This window comes from Coregonus lavaretus (genome assembly GCF_964263955.1).
Source record: "Coregonus lavaretus genome assembly, chromosome: 10".
Lineage (NCBI taxonomy): Eukaryota > Metazoa > Chordata > Actinopteri > Salmoniformes > Salmonidae > Coregonus > Coregonus lavaretus.
In genome coordinates this window covers 38,313,388-38,340,377 of record NC_139997.1, presented here as the reverse complement: position 1 = coordinate 38,340,377, position 26,990 = coordinate 38,313,388, and the positions used below count along the sequence as shown (strand labels likewise).

The following is a 26,990-nucleotide window of genomic DNA, read 5'->3' as shown; positions in this document are numbered from 1 at the left end:
TAGTTGGTAGCGATGAAACCGGAGTTGAAGGTCCAGTGATTCAGTGATTCCGGCAGAAAAACTGATATGTTCTGGGTCGATAACGCGCTGTGCAGACTGGCCGAATATCCGGTGATTAATGTCCAGTGATTAAATTAATCCCGCAGAAAAAAAATCCAATGTTCTGGGTGAAATACCGCTAACTGTGGCTAATAGCAAGTAGCTAGTTAGCTGGCTAGCTAGTTTCAACTGGAGATTCTAGATAAAAGGTAAGTCAATAATAGAATCCGTTCCACATTGAGTGAGGCGGGTTGCAGGAAAGTATATTTTGTAGAAGGATGAAAAGTCTGATAGGGAAATATGTACGAAAAATACAAAAAAACAGGGTATTTACAGGCTATTTACAGACACACGACAAAAACAGAACTGCACTACTGCGCCATCTTGGAACTTTTGGAATCTTGGAATCATTTTAAGTTTCAGACGGGAAGAGAAGTGAGGGCAGGGCAGGCTGGTGAGGTAGAGGATAGTTTGGTTATTTACCTGTGTGTGTATAAAGTTCATAGGATGTGTCAGGGAAACTGGTTCCAGCTGGAGAAAGAAGACAGACAGGTGGCATTAGCAGCTCCGTCTCTCCTCCCCCTGTAATGTGTCAAAGTATGCCCAAACTGCATGCCAGTGATTTCTGTGGAAGTGCCTTGTGGAGCTTGAACAAAGGCAGAGCTATGGTGTAGTGGTGTGTTCCAATGCTTTTGGGTGGCTGTTGAGTCAGTGTGTTATTGATACATATAATTTTTACATACTTCTTCCACATACACTGAGCTCCAGCCTCCTTTTCACACACGCATGCACGCACACACACTGAGCAGAATTTCTTTTTCTAAGCAGCTGATTTCCTTGGATTTGAAATTTGGAAACAGTCCATAGACAGATGAACTATTTCACACAGTATAATGAGTAATTGGCAAAGCCTTTGTAACATTAATTTGCACTTCTATTTGAGTCCCAAAGAAAGGTCAAGCATCCATTGTGCTGGCCTAGGAACAGTGGCGGCTGGTGAAAAATATTCTCGGTGGGGCTGTGCCATACTTTTTTTTTCCTGTAACCATCGCGATATATTTTAACACAAACTGCAGGACAGCAGTGCTCAGTGAAACATTCAGTAATTATTTAATGCCAATATTAAAAAGTTGAGGCATTCTTACACAAAAACATATTACACAAACCCAAGCCTTTCATTTGCATTTAAAGTGAACTTTTCACCATTGGTAGTAAACAGGCAACGCAACAGGCATGCTGTCAGAACAGAGTGGAAAGTGGACAATAACATGAAATTATTATAAAGTTTATAGGAAATCTTACACTGTATAAAAGGATGTATAATATAGAAATGGATATCAAGTGGATGAACTCAAACCTTTGACTGGAAGAATAGCATACAGTATTTTATGATCATACTAAATGTGACTAATTGTTAATGTGCTCCAGAACTGCAACAATTAATTGATACAAAACAACATATATACAGTAATATTAGCAAAGACACTATTAAGACTTTCTAGAGTACCATATATAACTGGATTTTTTATGCTAAGGTCAACTATATACAAAGAAACATGCGGCCAGAGCTGCTCTGTGTGTGTGTGTCTGTCATCTTATTTGTACAGGAATTTTATATATATATATAGACAGACAGACAGACAGACAGACAGACAGACAGATAGTGTGTATATACACACAAACTATGTCTAGTAACTGCTTTTAACCTGTGATGTACATAATTAACTGATGTTATTACGTTTTAAAGCCTTTTTCTATTACATTTGTGAGAGGGATGCAACATCATTTTGTTCTGCTGTGCACTTAGCAATAAAGTTAATCTTCAATAACAACTAGGCCTCTTCTAGAAATTGACCTGGTGGACACCTGAATAATTATTACAAACTGTGTAGTACTTTCCTGCATTATTATCAACGTCTGATTGTGTCTTCTCTTTCCTTTTAAAATACTAAAACAAATATAATTGTGACGGCTCTATGATAATCACTCACTTTGATGACCAGACACATTTAGGCTTTTAAACTGTTGTAAGTGAACTATTCATCTTTCTAACAACATCTTTATCAGCCAATAGTAAATATAGTTATTTACCTGATTGTTAGCATGCTGTCTGTGAACCTCTGGACAAGTGCTTTAATGAAGACAGGGTCGATGTTCCTCTTCTGCAGCTGGCTGAAAAGCATGTCCACATTTGGCATGATCTTGTGGAACAGTGCCAGGAAAAAACAGAAAGCCTCGTCTTCGAGCATCCTCACAAAGCCCCCCGCCTCTCTGACAGTCGGGGCATCAAAGTTCCCAGAGTCTCTGATGGTCTGGAAACACGTTAGTGGGTGGAAACGTCAGTCGTCTCGTCAGCTTGAATGGCGATAAAATCAGCACTCTTTACTTCCTCCAGGATGTAATCCTTAAGCACTGACAGCATACATTCCAACAGCTCGTTCTGTATCGTCTTTGACGTGCCCTTAAAAACGGTAGCTGTCTTCAGGTGCTCCTCCAGCACACTGTCGAGGGAGGCAACAAAATCCACTAAGCCCCGGAAAATGCCGGGGTTGTCCGAGGAGTCAGTCTCCTCGTGCCCACGCAAGGCCAACTCAAAAGCCCCACAGAACTTCACACAATCGATAATTTTGGATAGAATGTGCCTGTTTTTATCCACCTCCTCATTGTGTTTCCTCACCGCAATCCTGTGGCCGTCATCCAGCTGCGTAGCAATGTTCACCCTTCCTAATACAGCTAGCTTTACAGAGTTGTCCATGTGTGCCCTGGTGTTCTCATGTTTCTTTACCTTCTCTGACAGGTGCTTCATATCCCTCACTCCGGTACCTGTCCATGCTGAATCTGACCCCGTCATTTTAAAAAGCAAGCACGGAAAGCAAAATAAAGCATTAGCATCAGTGCACCCAGCTAGCCAAGCCTTCCTGGTGTACCAGCTACGGGAGAAGCCGCGCATATACTGCTTCCCTTTCTCGCTAGCCTGCTGTCTGATTGAGAGGTCAGGTTGATCTGGGCCCAGCTCTTTCACCCGAACTTTCTCTGACAAAGTTCTCCTCTCAAACGGATCTTGGAGGAGAGATTTCACCGAGTTAGGGTTGGGTCTTGGAGGAGTAACGTTTGCGCTCGCCATTGTCGTCTAGTAAAAATGGCGCCACTGGAGCCCGGTCCTTATTTTATCAGGGGCGAGCTTGGGGCGATAAAATAATCGCCCTCCTTGGATTCGAATTAAAATCGCTGATTAGCTACATTTTATGTCATACATTCATATCTTAAATTAGCAATTGGCTTAACTGCTATGTAGACCCGCCTCCTCGGGGCACTTTCTGTATCGCCCAGAGCTGACGAGGCGTTTGACAGGCAGAGGAAAGGTTGCGATTGCGAATATGATTTTCTATCATATCTTACACATATTACTGTGTGCATTCCATATTTCAAACACACAAATATTGACATACTGATGTTTTTATTATTATTATTATTATTTTTATTTATTTTTTATTTTATTTTTTAAAATAATTTTATTTAAGGGGGCGGCGCCCTAGCGCCCTCTATCGGCCAGCCGCCACTGCCTAGGACAGCCCTTCAGAGTCTGGGGTTGACTTCACTCAAATAAATCAGTCCACTCTTTCAGTGTTCACACTTTGTGACCATTCAAGTTCGTTTGAGGTGGTATCAGGTATACTCGCTTTGTAAAACAATAATTTCCCTCAGTCCATACATCTTTAGTGTCCGGTTCAAACTTTTGAAGAGGAACTGAGTGAACTCTGGCAGCTCTAAAGTCCTTTATGACGTGGTTCTTAGACAGATGGTAAGTGCTCTGATTGATTGCATACAGATGCCCTGAAAACCCTCCCACCTCAGCCCAGTGTATGGATTGGCTGTGGAGCATTGAGGTTCCCTCACTTGGAAGAGAACATTTAAGTTTAATAGGGGGTTCAAGGGTGGGTTGAGGGGAGTAAGAAAGAGTCTCAGTACATACTGTTATTTTGAAATACCAGGCCTACAAAATCACCCCAAATCTGTGAGACTGGTGCATATGATAAAAGGCTCTGGATGAGAGCCACTAATTATCAATGATGTATTATTGTATATCAGATTTTTATCAGGGATGTGCTGGCCCTGGCCCATAATTAGTGGCTATGATCCATCTCAGATTAGTCAGAACACACTGTGAGCATTACATTGATGGTTCTGCAATGAAGGAGCTTACAAAACTGAGATTGGCATGAGAGAAACAAATGTGGACAACAACCAATGAGAAAGGATATGTGAAATTATCTATTGGTCCGCCACTGCCACATAATGTGCATTATTCACAATTTGGAGCTACAGGTATTTCTTGAATATCATTGATGATATTCAGTTATGGTCCCATCAAGGAAAACGAAATTCATTCATCCAGACCCTCTTACACATTCCAGTCTAGGACTAAGAGTAGTGAGAGTTCTTCACTCACTGACCTATTGAAAAAAAAGTAAGAGAATTTGGGGAATCCAGACAAGCCCCTCAGCCTGATTGGCTAGACTCTCACCTATTTTATATTCTGTGACCAATAACATGTGAGTGTGCTTAAATGTAAGCGGGATACTAGGTAATATGTCAATTAATTATCTGTGTTGAAGAGATGACAGATGATGTGTCATTGTTATGTTCGTCACGTGTGAAAGAAATAATTAAGCATGCGGCTGTTTACGAACATAAATACTGTACATGCCCATCTTATTAAAAAACAATATCACAGATTCTATAATTTTTCTAAATTGAAAAAAAGTCTATAGCCTATTTTAAACCAAGTGTAAGTCTATTTCAAGAGCTCAGTGAACAGCAGTTCGATCTGTGTTTGAAAGAAATAATATTATAATGGTTTTAATAATTTGATGTTTCATAGCATATTGTTTCTGGAATACTAAATGTGGATCTTGTAGGCCTATTATTATCTTTTAGTGAGACAAATTAAATTATATGAAATTCACTGAATGTAAAAGTAGATAAAAAACATGGTCTCATACAGGCTGAAATTGACTGACTTCTATCCTACTCTGCTTAGTAACCTGTGGAGAGCATGTCTGAAATGGCCCAAGTGCATAATGAACAACATCACATGTTTAGAATGAAGACCTTCACTAGTAATATGAACAACTTCACAAGTTTAGTAATAACTTCTGGTCAGCATTTTTGAAAGTGCAGATACAGTAAACAACTTGCCTGACTACTCAAACAGAATTATTCCGCTGCTGTATCTTTCACTACATACTTCAGTCTGAGACGGCCATATTTAAAGTTGTTTGTGGTGATGTCAAAATGAGCGGTGTTGTACAAAACAAAGTAATCAGCGTTTGGATCATCTCTAACCAATCAGAGTATCAAAGCTAATTAATACTTTTTTTAAACGCAGCATTACCCACGCGTTTTCTGGCTCTGGCCCAACCTATCGGTTTCTCTGACCAATCAGACTGTCTAGAATAGATTTCCATTCTAGAAATCATCTGGGAAGTACTCAGATCCAGACTCAACGAGGGAGCTCTTTTACGCTGGCTTGGGTTGAACCGGGTAATGGCCATCATGTCATCGGCAAAAGCGGGGAGGGGAAGAGCGCCTTTCTCAAATGAACAGTAATCTGCATGTTGTCAACAAGGCAGCATCATGCATCATCCAGAAACATACATCTCTTCTCCATAAAATAAATGTTTGAATTTTCAAAATAGTATCATTGGGAAGGCAGATTTTTTTAGATATATATATTTTATCAAAAGCAATCACTTTTGTATGGGAAAACACAGAATCCTACTAATTACTACATTTTTGTGTTGAGCCGAGTTCGCCGTTGGACAGAGCGGGGCACCTGGCTCACGCCCGAGAGACAGCCCGGTTCCAAATCGAATGAAATCAACTTCCAGCTTCTGCAAAACACGCCTACACGGGGTTAATAGAACCGGAGAAGAAACTAACATAAGTGGGCGTGGCGTAGCGTTTGGCCGGAGCAAGGAGTTTGAGTAGCCAGGCAAGTGAATAACAGCCCAGTAAATCCGACCAGAACTTGTTATCCTACCGTAAACACTTGATTTGAGATAAACATAGCATTATGATGTGACCCACTACGCAACTTTACGGCAGTCCTGAGCTGCAGCGCGCAAGATGTGACTATAAATTAAGGAGCCCTTTGGCAAATGTTCACCACCCTCAAACAGCAAGGACAAAACACAAACAGGAGTAACAAATTAAGGACAATAAAATAAAATAAATTGCTGTCATATATTGGATTACAATTTTCCTACAAAATGTCAACAGGTAAATATATAGATTAACTGCATTCATATATGAAAGAAGAAGAGCATTAACACTTTTAGCATACACTTGAGTTTTATATCCGACACTTAAAGCTGTTTTTTTTTGACAATTTGTTTTACAAGTCACCTATGTCATCTTGTTCAGTTAAAATTGGTTTCAATTTAAAAAGAAGTAGCAACAGTAGGACTACTTGATGGTAATACCAGGAGAAATGGTACCTATGGTAAGACTAGCAGAAACTGTTGGAGTAACCAATAGTAATGAGTGGTATTATTTTCAGCAAAGGTGGAAAAAATACTAAATTGTCATACTTGAGTAAAAGTAAATGCTATACATCAAATTCCTTATATTAAGCAGAAGGAATCTTAACCATACAAGTATATGTGCAAATTCATATGCAATGTATTGGAATGTTGAAATACAAGCTGTCACCTGTCCTGTCTTTATGAAAAGAGCTCTGTGTGATGTGATAGTAGATTATCAAATCATTTTCTCTGTGTCCTGACCCCTCAGGTAAAGACAGAGTTGCTTAGCAGATTGATCCTCGTCGTTCTACTGTTGAGTTGATTGTGTTGAACTCAAGCTACCCATCTCCGGCACAGCTATGGTTGGAATGAAACCCACAGATCTGGCGCCAACAATGGCTGTCAAGTTTGTTGGTGCAGGCACAGCAGGCTGCATCGCTGACCTTGTGACCTTCCCCTTGGCTACGGCCAAAGTCAGACTACAGGTAAGGGGAGAGGATGGATGAGAGGCTAGGTGGCCTTGGTTAAAACTGATCATTAGATCTGCACAAATCAATTCAAATGTAGATTGAATATGAGTAAGCGCAATTCGTGGTGAACATCCCCCAGTCAGGTGTCAGCATCTACTTTGTATTCCAGATTCAAGGGGAGGCTCAGTTGGGGCATGGGGCCCAGGCTGTGAGGTATCAGTAATGTAAATGTATCGGGCGTGTTTGGTACCATCACCACCATGGTGTGTATGGAAGGGGCCCGTAGCCTCTACAACGGGCTGGGGGCTGGGCTTCATAGGCAGATGAGCTTCGCCTCCGTCCGTATCGGCCTCTACGACTCCATGAAGCAGTTCTACACTCGTGGCTCTCATTTATAACCTTATAACCTCACTTGTGTTGACCTCTAACATACACTTCATTTATTGGGGACCCATAACTGACTGTGCACACCTCTCTTCAGGCGCTAGAATCATTACTCGGCTCATGGCAGGCTGCACCACTGGAGCAATGGCTGTGATGTTTGCTCAGCCCACAGACGTGGTCAAGGTGCGTTTCCAGGCTCAAGTATGTCTGGCTGACGGGGTAAAGAGATACAACGGCACCATGGATGCCTACCGGACCATCACCCGAGATGAAGGGGTGCGGGGCCTTTGGAAAGGTGAGTAGCAATCTCAGTCAGCAAGCACAGAAGCAAGAGGAGTGGTGACAAAACAAGAACTGGTCTGGCAGCAAATGGCCTGTGAAATGATGGCCACTTTTCAATAGAAGAGCAGAGCCATAGACCTTTCCTCTTATTCTCCCTAATTATTTTCCTTTGTGTAAAGAAATGTTTACAGTTCTACACTTATGATTATGTTTTGCGCTTATGATGAAGCAGTTTATATTTCTATGTATTTGTTTACATGTGGCGTTTTTTTCATTTAGATGTGAAAGCTTGGTTTGTCGCTGGTCGAGACCTCATAATCAGGTTATGAATGATATTGCAATGCAAATGGAATAGATTCAGTTTACCTAAAATATAGATATAAATAAAGCTGCCCTTTTTTCCCCAATTGGGTTGTTTTTTTCTGTCAAACTCAATTCTAAATGGTAGGTTGGTGCTATACTTCTCTAACTCACAACTCCTTATCTAATGGGATTAATCCTCTCTCTGGAAAATTCAATTTTGACCACTAAAGAAAAGCAACCTGGGAGTGGCAGTGGGGCAGAGTTTAATCGATACACACCTGCTTTCTTTTACAAAATGGAGCATGTTTGCAATCTATATCCTGTCTTTTAGAGTGGCATATGCATACAAAAGTGTCCTATGTGAGCTTGCAAACTGCAGACCCCTATTGACTTGGTGACCCAAATAATTTCTTCCAATAATATTCGAGAGACTGGTAAGAGGCAAGTAAAGCCAGGAACAGAGTCAAGTGCTTAAAGTTCTATAGCACTGTTGTTTTTTAAATATAATTTCATGTTTTAAAGTAATACTTATTTATCCTCTCAGGGACCTTGATCATTTCAGCCGTGCGTCGTTGTGAGTGTGTCACATTTTCCTTATTATCCCGAGGCAGCTTGTCTGTTGAGGAAGCTGATTGATTCCCAGTGAAGGTCCTTCTCAGCCCGGGACCCCTGTGGCTGCTGATAAAGCCAGAGGCTTAATGATTAACCATGTGTGGAGGTGGTGGTGGTCAGTGCTCCAATCATGTGACTAGACTTAAGGGTACATTAAGTTGAAAGTTAGTACATCCACACATATTTGCTACAGCTTGATCAGATTCATAAATTGAATTACTTTCATAGCATGCCCGTCTTGTCCAACTTCAAAACAACCAAGACATCCCACTGGGCACAGGCATCAGTTCAACTTCTAGTTTGAATTTACATTTGGTTGAGTTGTCAACTAATGTGAAATAAAATACAAATGTCACCATGTCATTGGATTTATGTAAAACATACGAAATGTCCTTATGTCGATTACTTTTTTCATATCGAATCAGTTTTCCACATTGATTCAACGTCATCACATAGATTTTTTTGGGGTTGAAATGAAGTGGAAACAATGTTGATTCAACCAGTTTGTGCCCAGTGGGATGTTAAAATAACATACACTACAGTTCAAAAGTTTGGGGTCACTTAGAAATGTCCTTGTTTTCGAAAGAAAAGCAATTTTTTTGTCCATTAAAATAACATAAAATTGATCAGAAATACAGTGTAGACATTGTTCATGTTGGAAACGGCTATTGTAGCTGGACACGGCTGATTTTGAATGGAATATCTACATAGGCGTAAGAGGCCCATTATCAGCAACCATCAGTCCTGTGTTCCAATGGCACGTTGTGTTTGCTAATCCAAGTTTATCATTTTAAAAGGCTAATTGATCATTAGAAAACCCTTTTGCAATTTATGTTAGCACAGCTGAAAACTGTTGTGCTGATTAAAGACGCAATAAAACTGGCCTTCTTGAGACTAGTTGAGTATCTGGAGCATCAGCAATTGTGGGTTCTATTACAGAATCAAAATGGCCGGAAACAAATAACTTTCTTCTGAAACTCGTCAGTCTATTCTTGTTCTGAGAAATGAAGGCTATTCCATGCGAGAAATTGCCAAGAAACTGAAGATCTCGTACAACGCTGTGTACTACTCCCTTCACAGAACAGCACAAACTGGCTCTAACCAGAATAGAAAGAGGAGTGGGAGGCCCCGGTGCACAACTGAGCAAGAGGACAAATACATTAGAGTGTCTAGTTTGAGAAACAGACGCCTCACAGGTCCTCAACTGGCAGCTTCATTAAATAGTACCCGCAAAACACCAGTCTCAACGTCAACAGTGAAGAGGCGACTCCGGGATGCTGACCTTCTAGGCAGAGTTGCAAAAAAAAAGCCATATCTCAGACTGGCCAATAAAAAGAAAAGATTAAGATGGGCAATCCTGAGTTCTAGACTTGACTTTGGGAATAAAACAATGAACAATCCTGACAATAAAGTGGCATGTGGAATTGTGTTGTTATAGATGGTATATATCTGCACCTTTAGAGACTACTGCCCTATGTACTGTACATAGTCATTGAACACTGGCCACTTACCCACTTCATATGTATATATCAGTATTCTAGTCAAGGCTCACCCTTCAGAAAGTATTCACACCCCTTGACTTGGTCCACATTTTGTTGTGTTACAGCCTGAATTTAAAATTGATTAAATTGAGATGTTTTGTCACTGGCCTACACACAATACCCCTCATGTCAGTGGGATTACGTTTTTACGAATTAAAAATGAAAAGTTGAAATGTCATGAGTCAATAAGTATTCAACCCCTTTGTTATGGCAAGCCTAAATAAGTTCAGGAGTAAATATCTGCTTAACAAGTCACATAATAAGTTGCATGGACTCACTCTGTGTACAATAATAGTGTTTAACATAATTTGTTTTATGACTACCTCATCTTTGTACCCCAGACATACAATTATCTGTAAGGTTCCTCACTTGAGCAGTGAATTTCAAACACAGATTCAACCACAAAGACCAGGGAGGTTTTTCAATGCCTCGCAAAGAAGGGCACCTATTGGTAGATGGGTAAAAATAAAAAAGCAGACATTGAATATCCCTTTGAGCATGGTGAAGTTATTAATTACACTTTGGATGGTGTATCAATACACCCTGTCACTACAAAGATACAAGCCTCCTTCCTAACTCAGTTGCCAGAGAGGAAGGAAACCACTCAGGGATTTCACCATTATTGGACTAAAGTAATACTGCAAAAAAAGTGGCAAAGCAATTCACTTTTTGTCCTCAATACAAAGGGTTATGTTTGGGGCAAATCCAATACAACACATCACTGAGTACCACTCTTCATGTTTTCAAGCATAGTGGTGGCTGCATCATGTTATGGGTATGCTTGTAATCGTTAAGGACTGGGGAGTTTTTCAGGATAAAAAATTAACTGAATGGAGTTAAGCACAGGCAAAATCCTAGAGGAAAACCTGGTTCAGTCTGCTTTCCACCAGACACTGGGAGATGAATTCACCTTTCAGCAGGACAATAACCTAAAACACAAGGCCAAATCTACACTGAGTTGCTTACCAAGAAGACAGTGAATGTTCCTAAATGGCCAAGATAGTTTTGACTTAAATCTGCTTAAAAATCTATGGCAAGACTTGAAAATGGTTGTCTAGCAATGATCAACAAACAATTTGACAGAGCTGGAAAATTTTGAAAAGAATAATGGGGAAATATTGTACAATCCATGTGTGCAAAGCTCTTAGAGACTTACTCAGAAAGACTCACAGCTGTAATCGCTGCAAAAGGTGATTCTAACATGTATTGACTCAGGGGTGTGAATACTTATGTAAATTATATATTTCTGTATTTCATTTTCAATATATTTGCAAAAATGTCTAAAAACATTGTTTTCACTTTGTCATTATGGGGTATTGTGTGTAGATGGATGAGAGAAAAAATGTATTAAATTGTTTTTATTTCCTCATCAATCTACATATACCCCATAATGACAAAAGGTTTTTAGAATTTTTTGCAATTGTATTACAAATATTCAGACCCTGTACTCAGTACTTTGTTGAAGCACCTTTGGCAGCGATTACAGCCTAGAGTCTTCTTGGGTATGACACTACAAGCTTGGCACACCTGTATTTGGGGAGTTTTTCCCCATTCTTCTCTGCAGATCCTCTCAAGCTCTGTCAGGTTGGATGGGCAGCGTCGCTGCACAGCTATTTTCAGGTCTCTCCAGAGATGTTCGATCAGGTTCAAGTCCGGGTTCTGGCTGGGCCACTCAAGGACATTCAGAGACTTTTCCCAAAGCCACTCCTGCGTTGTCTTAGTTGTGTGCTTAGGGTCGCTGTCCTGTTGGAAGGTGAACCTTTGCCCCAGTCTGAGGTCCTGAGCGCTCTGGAGCAGGTTTTCATCAAGGATCTCTCTGTACTTTGCACCGTTCATCTTTCCCTTGACTAGTCTCCCAGTCCCTGCCGCTGAAAAACATCCCCACAGCATGATGCTGCCACCAACATGCTTTACCGTAGGGATGGTGCCAGGTTTCCTCCAGATGTGACGCTTGGTATTCAGGGCAAAGAGTTCAATCTTGGTTTCATCAGACCAGAGAATCTTGTTTCTGATGGTCTGAGAGTCCTTTTAGGTGCATTTTGGCAAACTCCAAGCAGGCTGTTATGTGCCCTTTTCTGAGGAGAGGCTTCCGCTGGCCACTCTACCATAAAGGCGTGATTGGTGGAGTGCTGCAGAGATGGTTGTCCTTCTGGAAGGTTCTCCCATCTCCACAGAGGAACTCTGGAGCTCTGTCAGAGTGACCATTGAGTTCTTGGTCACCTCCCTGACCAAGGCCCTTCTCCCCCATTGCTCAATTTGGCTGGGCGGCCAGCTCTAGGAAGAGTCTTGGTGGTTCCAAGCTTCTTCCATTTAAGAATGATGGAGGCCACTGTGTTCTTGGGGACCTTCAATGCTGCAGAAATTTATTGGCACCCTTCCCCAGATCTGTGCCTCGACACAATCCTGTCTCTGAGCTCTACGTACAATTCCTTCGACCTCATGGCTTGGTTTTTGCTCTGACATGCACTGTCAACTGTGGGACCTTATATAGACAGGCGTGTGCCTTTCCAAATCATGTCCAATCAATTGAATTTACCACAGCTGCACTCCAATCAAGTTGTAGAAACATCTCAAGGATTATCAATGGAAACAGGATGCACCTGAGCTCAATTTCGAGTCTCATAGCAAAGGGTCTGAATACTTATGTAAATAAGATATTTCTGTTTTTGTTTTTTTAAAGGGAAGGGGTCTGAATACTTTCTGAATGCACTGTATACTGTCCATACTGTAGATACACACCATTATATAGCCTATATATATATATATATATATATATATATATATATATATATATATATATATATATATATATATATACAGTACCAGTCAAAACTTTGGACACACCTACTCATTCAAGGGTTTTTCTTTATTTCTACTATTTTCTACATTGTAGAATAATAGTGAAGACATCAAAACTATGAAATAACACATATGGAATCAAAAAAGTGTTAAACAAATCAAAATATATTTTAGATTTTAGATTCTTCAAAGTAGCCACCTTTTGCCTTGATGACAGCTTTGCACACTCTTAGCATTCTCTCAACCAGCTTCACCTGGAATGCTTTTCCAACAGTCTTGAAGGAGTTCCCACATTTGCTGAGCACTTGTTGGCTGCTTTCCCTTCACTCTGTGGTCCGACTCATCCCAAACCATCTCAATTGGGTTGAGGTCGGGTGATTGTGGAGGCCAGGTCATCTGATGCAGCACTCCATCATTATCCTTCTTGGTCAAATAGCCCTTACACAGCCTGGAGGTGTGTTGGGTCATTGTCCTGTTGAAAAACAAATGATAGTCTCACTAAGCACAAACCAGATGGGATGGCGTATCGCTGCAGAATGCTGTGGTAGCCATGCTGGTTAAGTGTGCCTTGAATACTAAATAAATCACAGACAGTGTCACCAGCAAAGCACCCCTACACCATCACACCTCCTCCATGCTTTATGGTGGGAACCACACATACAGAGATCATCCATTCACCTTCTCTGCAACTCACAAAGACACGGCGGTTGGAACCAAAAATCACAAATTGTGCACGCAGTCTCCTCTGAACAGTTGATGTTGAGATGTGTCTGTTACTTGAACTCTGTGAAGCATTTATTTGGGCTGCAATCTGAGGTGCGTTATTCTAATGAATTTATCCTCTGCAGCAGAGGTAACTGGGTCTTCCTTTCCTGTGGCGGTCCTCATGAGAGCCAGTTTCATCAAATTGCTTGATGGTTTTTGCAACTGCACTTTAAGAAACGTTCAGTTCTTGAAATTTTCCAGATTGACTGACCTTCATGTCTTCAAGTAATGATGGACTGTCATTTCTCTTTGCTTATTTGAGCTGTTCTAGCCATAATATGGACTTGGTCTTTTTCCAAATAGGGCTATCTTCTGTATACCCACCCTACCTTGTCACAACACAACTGATTGGCTCAAACGCATTAAGAAGGAAAGAAATTCCACAAATTAAGTTTTAACGAGGCACACCTGTTAATTGAAATGCATTACAGGTGACTACCTCATAAAGCTGGTTGAGAGAATGCCAAGAGTGTGCAAAGCTGTCATCAAGGCAAAGGGTGGCTACTTTGAAGAATCTCAAATATAAAAAACATTTTGATTTGTTTAACACTTTTTTGGTTACTACATGATAACATATGTGTTATTTCATAGTTTTGATGTCTTTACTATTTTTCTACAATGTAGCAAATAGTAAGAATACAGAAAAACCCTTGAATGAGTAAGTGTGTCCAAACTTTTGACTGGTACTGTATATATTCCGGACTTTGACATTGCTCATTCTGATATTTCTTAATTTGTTTCTTGAATTTTCATTTTATTTGTGTGTATTGTTTTGTATTGTTAGGTATTACTGCACTGTTGGAGCTAGAAACATAAGCGTTTCACTGCACCTGCGATAAAAATTTGCAAAATATGTGTACGGGACCAATACAATTTTATTTTATAGCCTATGGTATTGAGAATACAGTCACTGCCTTTATACCTGCATAGCCTATATGAGCATATACAGCACATTGTTTGTTCATTAACTGGTTTATATTTAAGCAATAAGGCCTGATGGGGTGTAGTATATGGCCAATATACCACGGCTAAGGGCTATTCTCATGCACGATGCAACGCGGAGAGCCTGGATACATACAGCCCTTAGCAGTGGTATATTGACCATGTACAGTGCATTCAGAAAGTATTCAGACCACTTGACTTTTTCCACATTTTGTTACATTAAAGCCTTATTCTAAAATGGATTAAATAAAACATATTCCTCATCAATCTACACACAATACCCCATGACAAAGCAAAAACAGCTTTTTATAAATTTTAGAAAATGTATTAAAAACAAAAAACTGAAATACCCGATTTACATAAGTATTCAGACCCTTTGCTATGAGACACAAAATTGAGCTCCGGTGCATCCTGTTTTCGTTGATAAGCCTTGAGATATTTCTACAACTTGATTGGAGTCCACCTGTGGTAAGTTCAATTGATTGGACATGATTTGGAAAGGCACACATCTGTCAATATAAGGTCCCACAGTTGACAGTGCATGTCAGAGCAAAAACCAAGCCAGGAATTGTCCGCAGAGCTCCGAGACAGGATTGTGTCGAGGCACAGATCTGGGGAAGGGTACCAAACAATTTCTTCAGCATTGAAGGTCCCAAGAACACAGTGGCCTCCATCATTCTTTAATTGAAGAAGTTTGGAACCACCAAGACTCTTCCTAGAGCTGGCCGCCCGGCCAAACTGAGCAATCGGGGGACAAGGGCCTTGGTCAGGGAGGTGACCAAGAACCCGATGGTCACTCTGACAGAGCTCCAGAGTTATTCTGTGGAGATGGGAGAATCTTCCAGAAGGACAACCATCTCTGCAGCACTCCACCAATCAGGCCTTTATGGTAGCCAGACGGAAGTAAAAGGCACATGACATTCGCTTGGAATTTGCCAAAATGCACCTAACTCTCAGACCATGAGAAACAAGATTCTCTGGTCTGATGAAACCAAGATTGAACTCTTTGGCCTGAATGCCAAGCTTCACGTCTGGAGGAAACCTGGCACCATCCCTATGGTGAAGCATGTTGGTGGCAGCATCATGCTGTGGGGATATTTTTCAGAGGCAGGGACTGGGAGACTAGTCAGGATCAAGGGAAAGATGAACGGAGCAAAGTACAGAGAGATCCTTGATGAAAACCTGCTCCAGAGCGCTCAGGACCTCAGACTGGGGGCGAATGTTCACCTTCCAACTGGACAACGACCCTTAGCACACAGCCAAGACAACGCAGGAGTGGCTTCGGGACAAGTCTCTGAATGTCATTGAGTGGCCCAGCCAGAGCCCAGACTTGAACCCGATCAAACATCTCTGGAGAGACCTGAAAATAGTTGTGCAGCGACGCTCCCCATCCAACCTGACAGAGCTTGAGAGGATCTGCAGAGAAGAATGGAAGAAACTCCCCAAATACAGGTGTGCCAAGCTTGTAGTGTCATACCCAAGAAGACTCTACGCTGTAATCTCTGCCAAATGTGCTTCAACAAAGTACTAAGTAAACGGTCTGAATACTTATGTATATGTAATATTTCAGTTAATTTTTTGTTAGCAAAAAATTCTAAAAACCTGTTTTTGCTTTGTCATTATGGGGTATTGTGTGTAGATTGATGAGGAAAAACATACAACTTAATCAATTTTAGAATAAGGCTGTAACGTAACAAAATGTGGAAAAGGTGAAGGGGTCTGAATACTTTCCGAATGCACTGTACCACAAACCCCAGAGGTGCCTTATTGCTATCATAAACTGGTTACCAACATAATTAGAGCAGTAAAAAAAAAATTCGGGTCATACTGGTGCTATACTACGATCTGATATACCACGACTGTCAGCCAATCAGCATTCATTGCTCGAACCACCCAGTTTATAATAAACAATTTAACATTTAATTAAATATTATGCAATTAACCCATTACATGTATTGGTGGAAGTGGTGTGGAATGGTGGAGGTGTGGCAATTGAATGGGCCAATCACAAGCAGCTAGAAGGTGAACGCGAGACCAGGGCAGGGCCAGTTTGGCTCGTATCCGCCAACCAGCATGTGCTGAGAACAAACACAGCTGCCCTCTCATGACGTAACAGGGTTTAAGGGGTTATAAAAAACCTACTGCTGTTCTTTTACCGCTGTATGACTCGAGGATTCACTCTATAGGTTAGGAATTCACGTGTTATAACGAGGCATCAACACAAAAGGATTTCACATAGTTTTTTCCTGATCCAACTTTTCACTCTTCTATTTACGGTAAACATATGTTCATAGGCCTACAGACGACCTGTCAAAGGTTTAGTGATGGAGAATGTAATGTAAAGTTAAATAATTGATGTTACTGGTTATGCTGTGATACCGTGTTTTTATGTTCTTGTATACTGGTTGGTGTTGGCTACAGATGTTGACTAAGCCTGTTGCCGTCTTGTTTTTCAGAATGTGTAGTATGTTTCTTGGATACATCGTTTTAGAACGTTTTTCTATGGAAGAAAAAGGCAACCAAATCATAGTTCAAAGTAATTTCGACCAGAGACACACCTTTAGAGAATCCTGATCTCTGCCTTCACCGTCCGGGTGTCTTAAGTGAAGGTAAAGTATTCATACTTTACAGGAACTGGATTATGCTAACGAGACATTGTGGCAACTTCAAGTGCAACATTGCTTTAAAAAAACGGTTGTATAAAGCTATTTCTTTCGCCCGACCTCCAGATGTAAAAGCCACATTTTTAGAAGGTAAATAGGAAGTTTAAATGTCTTCAACGTTAATTGTATTATAATTCAACATTTTAATATAGGCTTGTCTGTTATTTTGAAGTTGTGGCGTTCATACTTTAGTTTTCCGGTCGCTACATTTTATCCCTGCACGCACAGTGTTGGCTGAATAGTTTGCTCATTGTATCTGTTTAGCATCGCATAAACGGTACAGCTCTCCCTTTGTTGACTTGAATCATTTGCTTAGTCAAGCACTACTGACATGGCAACAGGCGGATCCGCCAATGGCAACAGGCGGATCCACTGTCTCATAACAGTTCCGCAAATTGAGTAGACCACAGAGCTAGGTCTGTTGAAACAACAGTTTGCTGCCCCTCCTCCACATGCTTGGGCCCCTTGAGGACAGTATGTTCTTAGGTCAACGGTAGGCTCCAATAGTCTAGTCACTTGTTGTGCCAACATACAATTGTGATATAGCAACATGTCAGTGAAATGATGACTATTGCCATTTATTTGTAAAATTATTAATGTGTTGTCCCTCCCTTTTCAGAATTGGCTCCCTTCCCTGTCTCGTCTTCACCTCATCAGTCTTCTTAAATATTCACATTCCATTCATCTTGATAAAATGGTTGGATTCAGACCTACGGACGTGCCCCCAACCGCTGCTGTGAAGTTTATCGGTGCTGGAACAGCGGCCTGCATTGCTGACCTATTCACCTTTCCATTGGACACAGCCAAAGTCCGGCTACAGGTAAGCCTAAGGAGCATGTGCTCTTTGTTGAAATGAACTGGTGGGGTCCTCTATTGTAGCATCATTAAATGGAGAATCCAAGCATTGCCCTCTTCAGCCGTTGGGGACCCAGGGTGGTTGCAACTGGTCATCGTTTCTCATATGAAATCACGTGAAAGAACTCATTTGACAGGTCAAATGTGATGAGCCATCATACTAAAAGGGATTAAGGGATGCTTGAGAGATTACTGCTGTATCAATCATATTGTCTCTTTAACTCATTATTACTGTCATGGGTCCACATTTGGAAACTTGGTTGGTCCACAATATGATACCCAAATCCATCACTGACCCAAGATGACCCCTTTCATTTTTGGTTAATTGTATTCACCTTATTTTATTTTGCCAACATTAAAACTGACTTGCGCCTTCTATTTCTTTCAATTTTGTCCCTCTTGACTTCCTTCCCCCAACTAAGCGGTCCAGGAGGTGATGGTTAAGCCCTAGGAATCGGCAGGCCCTGGACCTAGCATCGTGGACACTTGTGGCTGGATTCTCCTCCCACATCCGCCAGTGCTCCCTCCCCAGTGTCTGTTAAGTCTCTCCATGCCCCTTTTGTTCTGCACAGATCCAGGGAGAGGGGAAAGGTGCGGCAGCTAGTCATGGCACAGCAGTGCGGTATCGGGGCGTGTTTGGTACCATCACCACCATGGTGCGTACAGAGGGGGCCAGGAGCCTCTACAGCGGGCTGGTGGCAGGGCTCCAGAGGCAGATGAGCTTTGCCTCTGTCCGCATTGGCCTCTACGACTCTGTCAAGTCATTCTACACCAAAGGCTCTGACCGTGAGTACACGTCACATACTGTATGCCAACCTCAACCTTTTAAATCGATACTAATTCTCTATTGAATGTTACTCCCACTGTTCTGACTGCCCATTTCTCTCTACAGATGTAGGGATTGGCAGTCGCCTGCTGGCGGGCTGTACCACTGGAGCCATGGCAGTCGCATTAGCCCAACCCACAGATGTGGTGAAGGTGCGCTTCCAGGCACAGGCTAGTTCCTCTGGGCCAAACCGGCGTTACCATGGCACCATGGAGGCCTACAAGACCATCGCCAAGGAAGAGGGCATGCGTGGCCTGTGGAGAGGTGGTTGTTTGCTTGATCACACGGATCATTTGTGCCTTTGTCTAATGTTTTTGTCTGTGGTATTGCTAACGTTTCCATCCCCACCTTGCAGGTACTGGCCCAAACATTGCCCGCAATGCTATCGTGAACTGCACTGAACTGGTTACATATGACCTAATCAAGGACGTACTTATTAGAAACACACCCCTGACTGGTGAGCCATTGCCTTGCCACATGCTTCCCTCTGGTATTGTGATGCCTCTCCTTAACCCTTCCCATTCACCCTACAGATGACCTCCCCTGCCACTTCACATCTGCATTCGGTGCAGGATTCTGCACCACTGTGATTGCCTCTCCTGTGGATGTGGTGAAGACGAGATATATGAACTCTGCCCTCGGCCAGTACAGCAACGCCCTCAACTGTGCTATTGCCATGGTGACCAAGGAGGGACCCATTGCCTTCTACAAAGGGTAAACCATGTGTTATGAATAAGTGTTTTAGTTGCTAGGGAGTAGTCTTCTGGATTAGGTTGCAACAGATGGATGATTTTGCCGGGCTCGCGTACACCTCAATCAGTGCTTTAGCGGTTTGTTCGCTGTTGCTGCTTGCTTTGTAACATTCATGAATGTCTAACAACCTGGTAATTAGTTTTCTTTCTCCGGTTTATTGAAACTTTTGCCTGGATCTGAGTTGTCTCAATTCTCTCCCTACAGGTTCATGCCCTCTTTCCTCCGACTGGGCTCGTGGAACGTGGTGATGTTTGTTACATATGAGCAGCTGAAACGTGCCATGATGGCTGGCCGCCAAAACTACACCACTCCTCTGTAGACCTGGCAATTGGCTGCAGTGGAGGGTGATTCTGTGCTGATGTGGTTGCTTTTATTCAACAACAAAAAATGAACATACCTTTTTGTGGCCCTTGTAGTTTCCATTTTTAAACCATTTTTCACTCAAGTATGTTCCTTCATTCACCTTTCACTCAAGTGTGTTCCTGAGACTGAAAAGCTGTTCTTTCTATTGTCTTTTTAAGCTCTAACTTCTGACAATAAAATTGATATTTTTAATTGACTTCTTTTATGCAAGTAACTTCACAAGAATCTCACCTATACCTACTGGTAAAGAACACCATTCTCAAAATAGGGGTCCAAGGAAGGCGATTTCCAATCAGGTTTGAAATCAGGCTTTATTTAATGGCTGTTTTATTCAGAAAGCTAGGGCTTGGTTGATCAGGCGTTTCTTCTCGGCTGAGAGCTTTTGAGGGAAATGTATGTCAAACTGGATGATGAGATCTCCTCTCTGGGGGGGATCCTGGGACAGAGGCATGCCTTCTCCAGACACCACTTTGCTGTATTTGGGACTGGGTGGGGAAGTGAGAATTTTAGCATAAGTCATTGAAACTCTTGACATACAGGGATATCCCATTCAGAACCTTCACTTGCACTTTTGTCAAATCATGTACGAATGACGTCCTGTAAGAATTATTTTACTAAACCATGATCACATACTGTTTTATGGTCTCTTAAAACCAGCAGGGTGGTTGCGAGTCTGTAGTAGCGTCCACTAATCACAAATGGAACGGGCTTGGAAGCTCTAACCCTGGCAATTTGACTGGAACACTCGCAATGGCTGCCTGGTATTGTGATGCAATTTCCATGGTAATTTGGAATGTTCTATCAACTAATTCTGGATTGCCATGGTAATGTAGAATGTTCATTTCAATGATAACTGATGTGGCTCATGGAATGGCATTTTTTTGTAATGTCAGACAGTTGAGTTGACTCAACTTTATTGCTGGTCACGTTTTCATTGCTAATCCTGTAGAATCCAGCAACGGCACTGGTCTCATTAATTTGTTTATTTTTGAACGCTTCCGCATGGAATTGTCTTAGGCATGGGTACACTCAATGGCTGCCAGTCCATACAGTATGCCATAATTGACCTGAATGTGGATGCCTGTTCTATTCATTCTATTTCTATTACACTAATGTAGTGAAATTGTCTTACAATCATAAACAAAGTCAAGAAGTTACCACCCATACGGTAATAGTAAAAGCACTACTCACTGCACAATGTCATTGATGGGGATATTGAGTATCCTGTCATCTAGTGTCTCCACATCAACAGTGAATCCAGTCAAAGCCTGTGGGAGGAGGAGGAATATACTAATTGTGGGGTGAAAGATCTCAATGCAGATTTGATGGCTAAAGTATTTGGGAAGAAATATAGATATTCTACTCAACATGGGAGACATATTTCGATATGCTACTCAACATTTGCCAACTAAAGTGTAATATTAAACCACAACTGGTATCAGAATGCCCTTGCTTAATAACCAAGTCAGAACACAATCGTTGCACAGTAGATCTGCAATAAATTATTCTTTAGTGACCCATTTTGACCTGGATAAAGCACCAGGTGACTCTTCGCAGGGATTTGAAGAGAGTTAAACAAAGCAGACTATTGAGTGAAACATTCTCTCTGGACTTTCCCTCCAGGGTCAGACTTTGACCTTCTCACCTTCTCCAGAGAGATCTGGGCTGTAAAGACCAGGTCATTGTGTTGCCTTGCAAACCGGGGATGACTCTTCTGCCGCACAATGAACACAATATCTGCAGGAATACTGTTGGGTCCCTGGGGGAAACAACCAGGTCAAAGACTTGAATGAGCACAACGTGGCAAAAAGTGTTGGGGAGGGTACTCTGAAAATGTACACTGAACAAAAATATAAACACAACATGCAACAACTTCAAAGATTTTACTGAGTTACAGTTCATATAAGGCAATCAGTCAATTGAAATAAATAAATTAGGCCCTAATCTATGGATTTCACATGACTGGGAATACAGATATGCATCTGTTGGTCACAGATTCCTTAAAATAAAAAAAGGTAGGGCGTGGATCAGAAAACCAGTCAGTATCTGGTGTGACCGCCACTTGCCTCAACTCCTTTGCATAGAGTTAATCAGGCTGTTGATTGGGGTCTGTGGAATGTTGTGCCACTCCTCTTCAATAGCTGTGCGAAGTTGCTGGATATTGGCGGGAACTGGAACACGCTGTCGTACACATCGATCCAGAGCATCCCAAACATGCTCAGTGAGTGACAAGTCTGGAAGAACTGGGACATTTTCAGCTTCCTGGAATTGTGTATAGATCCTTGCGACATGGGATCCTGCATTATCATGCTGAAACATGAGGTGATGGCGGCGAGTGAATGGCACGACAGTGGGCCTCAGGATCCCGTCACAGTCTCTCTGTGCATTCAAATTGCCATTGATAAAATGCAATTGTGTTCGTTGTTGTAGCTTATGCCTGCCCATACCATAACAGGGTTCCCACAAGTTGCTTGAGGTGCTTAAAATACTTTAATTTGGCACTCTGAAATTCAAGTACTGGAATAACTTGATAATCAGACATTTTCTCAAGTTGGTACTTGAAAAGTACTTGAATTAAAATGAGAGTAGAACAGAAAATGATCAAATATGTTAATATGAAAGATATTAGAAAAATGTATTGGTCTTGGAATTAATTTTTCAGGCAGACTACCGAGTTTTATTTCCTCACGTGTTTTGCGCTCTGGTTGCCAGGTGAGCTCGCTCATCCCACCCACACTGCCACTCAGCCAGGCAGGTACTGAACTGACTGATTAGGCGCCACCAAACGTCACATCGATAGCTAAAATGCCGGTCAAATATAGATTAAATTCTGCCTGGCAGGATATTAATGTTTATGAATGAGGATATTGATGTTTATGAATGGGTTTTGTCAGACTGATTGTCAAAGACTCCAGCCACCCAAGTCATAGACTGTTCTCTCTGCTACCGCATGGCAAGCGGTACCGGAGCACCAAGTCTAGGTCCAAAAGGCTCCTTAACAGCTTCTACCCCCAAGCCATAAGACTGCTGAACAATTCATCAAATGACTACCTGGACTATTTGCATTGATCCCCCCCCCCTTGTTTTTTGACACTGCTGCTACTCTGTTTATTATTACATTTACATTTTAGTCATTTAGCAGACGCTCTTATCCAGAGCGACTTACAGTTAGCGCATACATTATTTTATCGAACCCACAACCCTGGCGTTGCAAACGCCATGCTCTACCAACTGAGCTACATCCCCTCTATGCATAGTCACTTTATCCCTTCTTACATGTACGTATTACCTCAATAACCCCGACTAACCTGTACCCCCACACAATGACTCGGTACCGGTACCCCTCTGTACATAGCCTCGTTATTGTTATTTTATTGTATTATTTATTTTATATACAGTACCAGTCAAAAGTTTGGACACACCTACTCATTCAAGAGTTTTTCTTTATTTTTTACTATTTTCTACATTGTAGACTAATAGTGAAGACATCAAAACTATGAAATAACACATATGGAATCATGTAGTAACCAAAAAAGTGTTAAACAAATCAAAATATATTTGAGATTCTTCAAAGTAGCCACCCTTTGCCTTGATGACAGCTTTGCACACTCTTGGCATTCTCTCAACGAGCTTCATGAAGTAGTCACCTGGAATGCATTTCAATTAACAAGTGTGCCTTGTTAAAAGTTAATTTGTGGAATTTATTTCCTTCTTAAGACAATTTAATATTATTATGTACACTGAACAAAAATATAAACACAACAAGCAACAATTTCAAAGATTTTACTGAGTTACAGTTCATATAACGAAATCAGTGAATTGAAATAAATTCATTAGGCCCTAATCTATGGATTTCACATGTCTGGGCAGGGGTGCAGCCATGGGTGGGCCTGGGAGGCCATAGGCCCACCCACTTGGGAGCCAGGGCCACCCACTGGGGAGCCAGGCCCAGCCAATCAGAATGAGTTTTCCCCCACAAAAGGACTTTATTACAGACAGAAATACTCCTCAATTTCGTCAGCTGTCCAGGTGGCTGGTCTCAGACGATCCCGCAGTTGAAGAAGCCGGATGTGGAGGTCCTGGGCTGGTGTGGTTACACATGGTCTGCGGTTGTGAGGCCGGTTGGACTTACTGCCAAATTCTCTAAAACGACTTTGGAGGCGGTTTATGGTAGAGGAATTAACATTCAATTCTCAGGCAACAGCTCTGGTGGACATTCCTGCAGTCAGTATGCCAATTGCACGCTCGCTCAAAACTTGAGACATCTGTGGCATTGTGTTGTGTGACAAAACTGCACATTTTAGAGTGGCCTTTTATTGTCCCCAGCACAAGGTGCACCTGTGTAATGATCATGCTGTTTAATCAGCCTCTTGATATGCCACACCTGTCAGGTGGATGGATTTTCTTGGCAAAGGAGAAATGTTCACTAACAGGGATGTAAACAAATTTGTGCACAACATTTGAGAGAAATAAGCTTTTTGTGCGTATGGACAATTTCTGGGATCTTTATTTCAGCTCATGAAACATGGGACCACCACTTTACATGTTGCGTTTATATTATTTTGTTCAGTGTAGTTTACCAAGCTACCAATTACTTCACACTGGAAAAAGTTAACTACACTAAAGCTACCCTTAAGAAAAAATATAGTTTACTTAACTAAAGTTACTTTGAAAAAGTAGTTCACTACATCCAAACTACTTCGTGAAAGTATATGTATATCTGACATTTCAAAGACAACTTTGATGCAAGAAGAGATCAGTTTGGGGTCATATGTTAACAGAATGCCTATTAAAGACAAATAATGTTTCAAGTGAGAATCAGGCAGGTCTGATGCCGAAAAAGAAAGGAAATGATTGCCAAGATGTTATTTTTTGCAAAAAAGTAGTATGTAGTTCCAGTAGTTAGCTACATGGCAAAAAAGTAATAACCTACTGAAAACAATACCTAGATTTGAATTGTGTTCAACTACCACCAAGCTACCACAAAATGTAGTAAATTACTAGTTGAACTACATGTAGTTAACTACTCCCCAACACTGGTGGCTAAGTTATATCTATAGAAGAGAAACACAGACACTCCCCGCACGACTAGATGTTTATGTGTACAAACATTAATGTGGCAGGTTTGAGCCCGAGGGAACTGACACCTGTAAAACGCATAGCTAAAAAGCACAACAAGATGTAATTTAAGCACTGACGATTCTCTTACCTGATCACCCTCCTTTGGGAATGTTATCCTAGTGTTTTCATTCCATCCCGGTTTTACAATGATAGTCAGTATTTTGTCCTTGATACTGGATGTGTGTCCATCTTCATTCATGACCTGGTTCAGAGGTGGAGCAAATTTACACTGAATCCGATACTGTGGGAATTGCTTGAGAGTCCCAATACAAATACTGTACTCAATGTTTTATGTTCCTCACTGTAGGTTACCTGAAGTAAGCAGTACAGCATCTGAACAGAATAACAATGTTTAAAGTTTGAGCTTTTCTTTTTTTAACTACTCAATATAGGCCTATAGGTATGTTGATTGAGGGACATCTCAACACTCATTAGGCATTATGATCCCATCTTACCCTACGAGATATTTTTATCTTTTTGGTACATCCATAGAAGAGGTCTTCCAAGGCCAAGTGAAGGTCCCTTTCAATGGGGGAGTCTTGTGTTTTCACTCCTCTTCCTCGCAGGCCTCCAAACCCAATGGCCACTTCATTTCCATCTTTCGTGTGGAAGTCTGAAGAGGGAAGCATTATCATGCAAGAACAGGAAGAGTTGTCATTATTATGGAGATAATTTAGATAAATCAAACAAGTAAAACGTATATAAAGAAAATACTGAATGTCCTTTTTCCTACCTGCGAATGGGTTGTCACCTCCAAAAAACTGCCTGAATGTCTTGTCTGGGTTTCCATGGTAGATGTATGCTGATGTCCAAGCTCTATTCTCCCCAGACTCAAGTGGGATACCTCCTTTCAGACCCTCTTCTCCAAACTTGTCATATGTTGCCTTTTTTCGAGCTGAAAAATAAATATTGTGGGCCTATCATTTTATGTGACTTGACGTCTCTGAAGCTTTTCCCAAGCACTGGCTACACTGCTGATTGTTGTAAAGTTTACTTACGGTCACTCAAAACATCATAGGCCTCGGCAAGTTGATTGAATTTTTCATAAGCACCCGGTTTGCTGTTTGTGTGAGGATGGTACTTCAAGGCAAGTCGTCGGTATCTACAGGGACAAAAAATATAGCTAGGCATTGTTGTTGTTTTTATGAAAACGTATCTAGTAGGCTAGCTAATGTAATGTATGTAAACATTGTTTTAGCTTGTGCCATTTTGAGACAAAGATTTAAAAAAGTAACTAAACTTACGATTTTTTTATGTCTGCATCTGTTGCATTTCTGTTTATCTCCAATGCCGCATAATAATCCCTCCCCATAGTCGATCAAAATAAAATGAACATGTAATATATGAAAACCAAACTAAGAAAAGCTAAACAAATATAGATAGCTAACTAGCAACGTTACTGTTAACTAGCTCTTACGGTAACAAAATAAAAACATGGAAACGACAGTTGTTTGAGCTTTCTGGATTTGGTTGCCATGGATGAGGGACGCTCCAAATGTATTTATTGGGAGTTGCCGATGGATGGCGCCAAATCAAAGGTCGCAACCAATGTAGTCACAACTACAGATGATCCATTATGTTGACCAGATACTCAACTCAAATGGCCGCTCTAATGAGAAGAAGTGTCTTAAAAAATGGAAGGCAGTCGGGAGGAGGCAAGATCAGGTGGGAAGATTCTAGACAATGAGAGCGTGCGAACAGGCACAACTCTGATATAAAATGTTTTTTCTCAAAGTTGCCGGGAT

General features: G+C 41.3%; 2 protein-coding genes and 1 pseudogene across 4 annotated transcripts; 2 read left to right on the top strand and 1 right to left on the bottom strand.

Moving 5' to 3' along the window:
* The first annotated feature begins 6,925 nt into the window (after positions 1-6,925).
* Positions 6,926-7,723, top strand: LOC311136324 (dicarboxylate carrier UCP2-like; annotated as a pseudogene). Its single transcript has 3 exons — positions 6,926-7,051; positions 7,206-7,430; positions 7,525-7,723. The product of its transcript is annotated as a dicarboxylate carrier UCP2-like (transcript).
* A 9,077-nt stretch (positions 7,724-16,800) lies between these two features.
* Positions 16,801-20,320, top strand: LOC311136508 (dicarboxylate carrier UCP2-like). Of its 2 annotated transcripts, none has more exons than XM_084170657.1 (8): positions 16,801-16,940; positions 17,121-17,273; positions 17,947-18,147; positions 18,755-18,968; positions 19,075-19,272; positions 19,364-19,465; positions 19,542-19,722; positions 19,966-20,320. In XM_084170657.1, exons 3-8 carry the CDS (start codon positions 18,022-18,024, stop codon positions 20,078-20,080), a joined length of 936 nt encoding a protein of 311 aa, XP_084026783.1. In that variant the 5' UTR covers positions 16,801-16,940; positions 17,121-17,273; positions 17,947-18,021; the 3' UTR covers positions 20,081-20,320. The 2 variants fall into 2 exon arrangements, with proteins under 2 accessions (XP_084026783.1, XP_084026784.1); XM_084170658.1 differs by having other exon boundaries at positions 17,121-17,417.
* A 98-nt stretch (positions 20,321-20,418) lies between these two features.
* On the bottom strand, positions 20,419-26,557 carry dnajb13 (DnaJ heat shock protein family (Hsp40) member B13; the record flags this gene model as incomplete). Its single annotated transcript, XM_084169916.1, has 8 exons — positions 20,419-20,609; positions 21,316-21,392; positions 21,770-21,883; positions 25,334-25,447; positions 25,701-25,858; positions 25,979-26,140; positions 26,244-26,347; positions 26,490-26,557. The coding sequence occupies 8 exons, from the start codon at positions 26,555-26,557 to the stop codon at positions 20,456-20,458; spliced, it is 951 nt and encodes a 316-aa protein (XP_084026042.1). The 3' UTR covers positions 20,419-20,455.
* Positions 26,558-26,990: the final 433 nt, after the last annotated feature.

Bases quoted from the DNA above. Each gene is read 5' to 3' on its own strand.
- LOC311136508 (XM_084170657.1), top strand. From the start codon at position 18,022: ATGGTTGGATTCAGACCTACGGACGTGCCCCCAACCGCTGCTGTGAAG. The intron at 18,969-19,074 runs GTGAGTACACGT...TTCTCTCTACAG, and splicing joins CTACACCAAAGGCTCTGACC to ATGTAGGGATTGGCAGTCGC. The intron at 19,466-19,541 runs GTGAGCCATTGC...TTCACCCTACAG, and splicing joins TAGAAACACACCCCTGACTG to ATGACCTCCCCTGCCACTTC.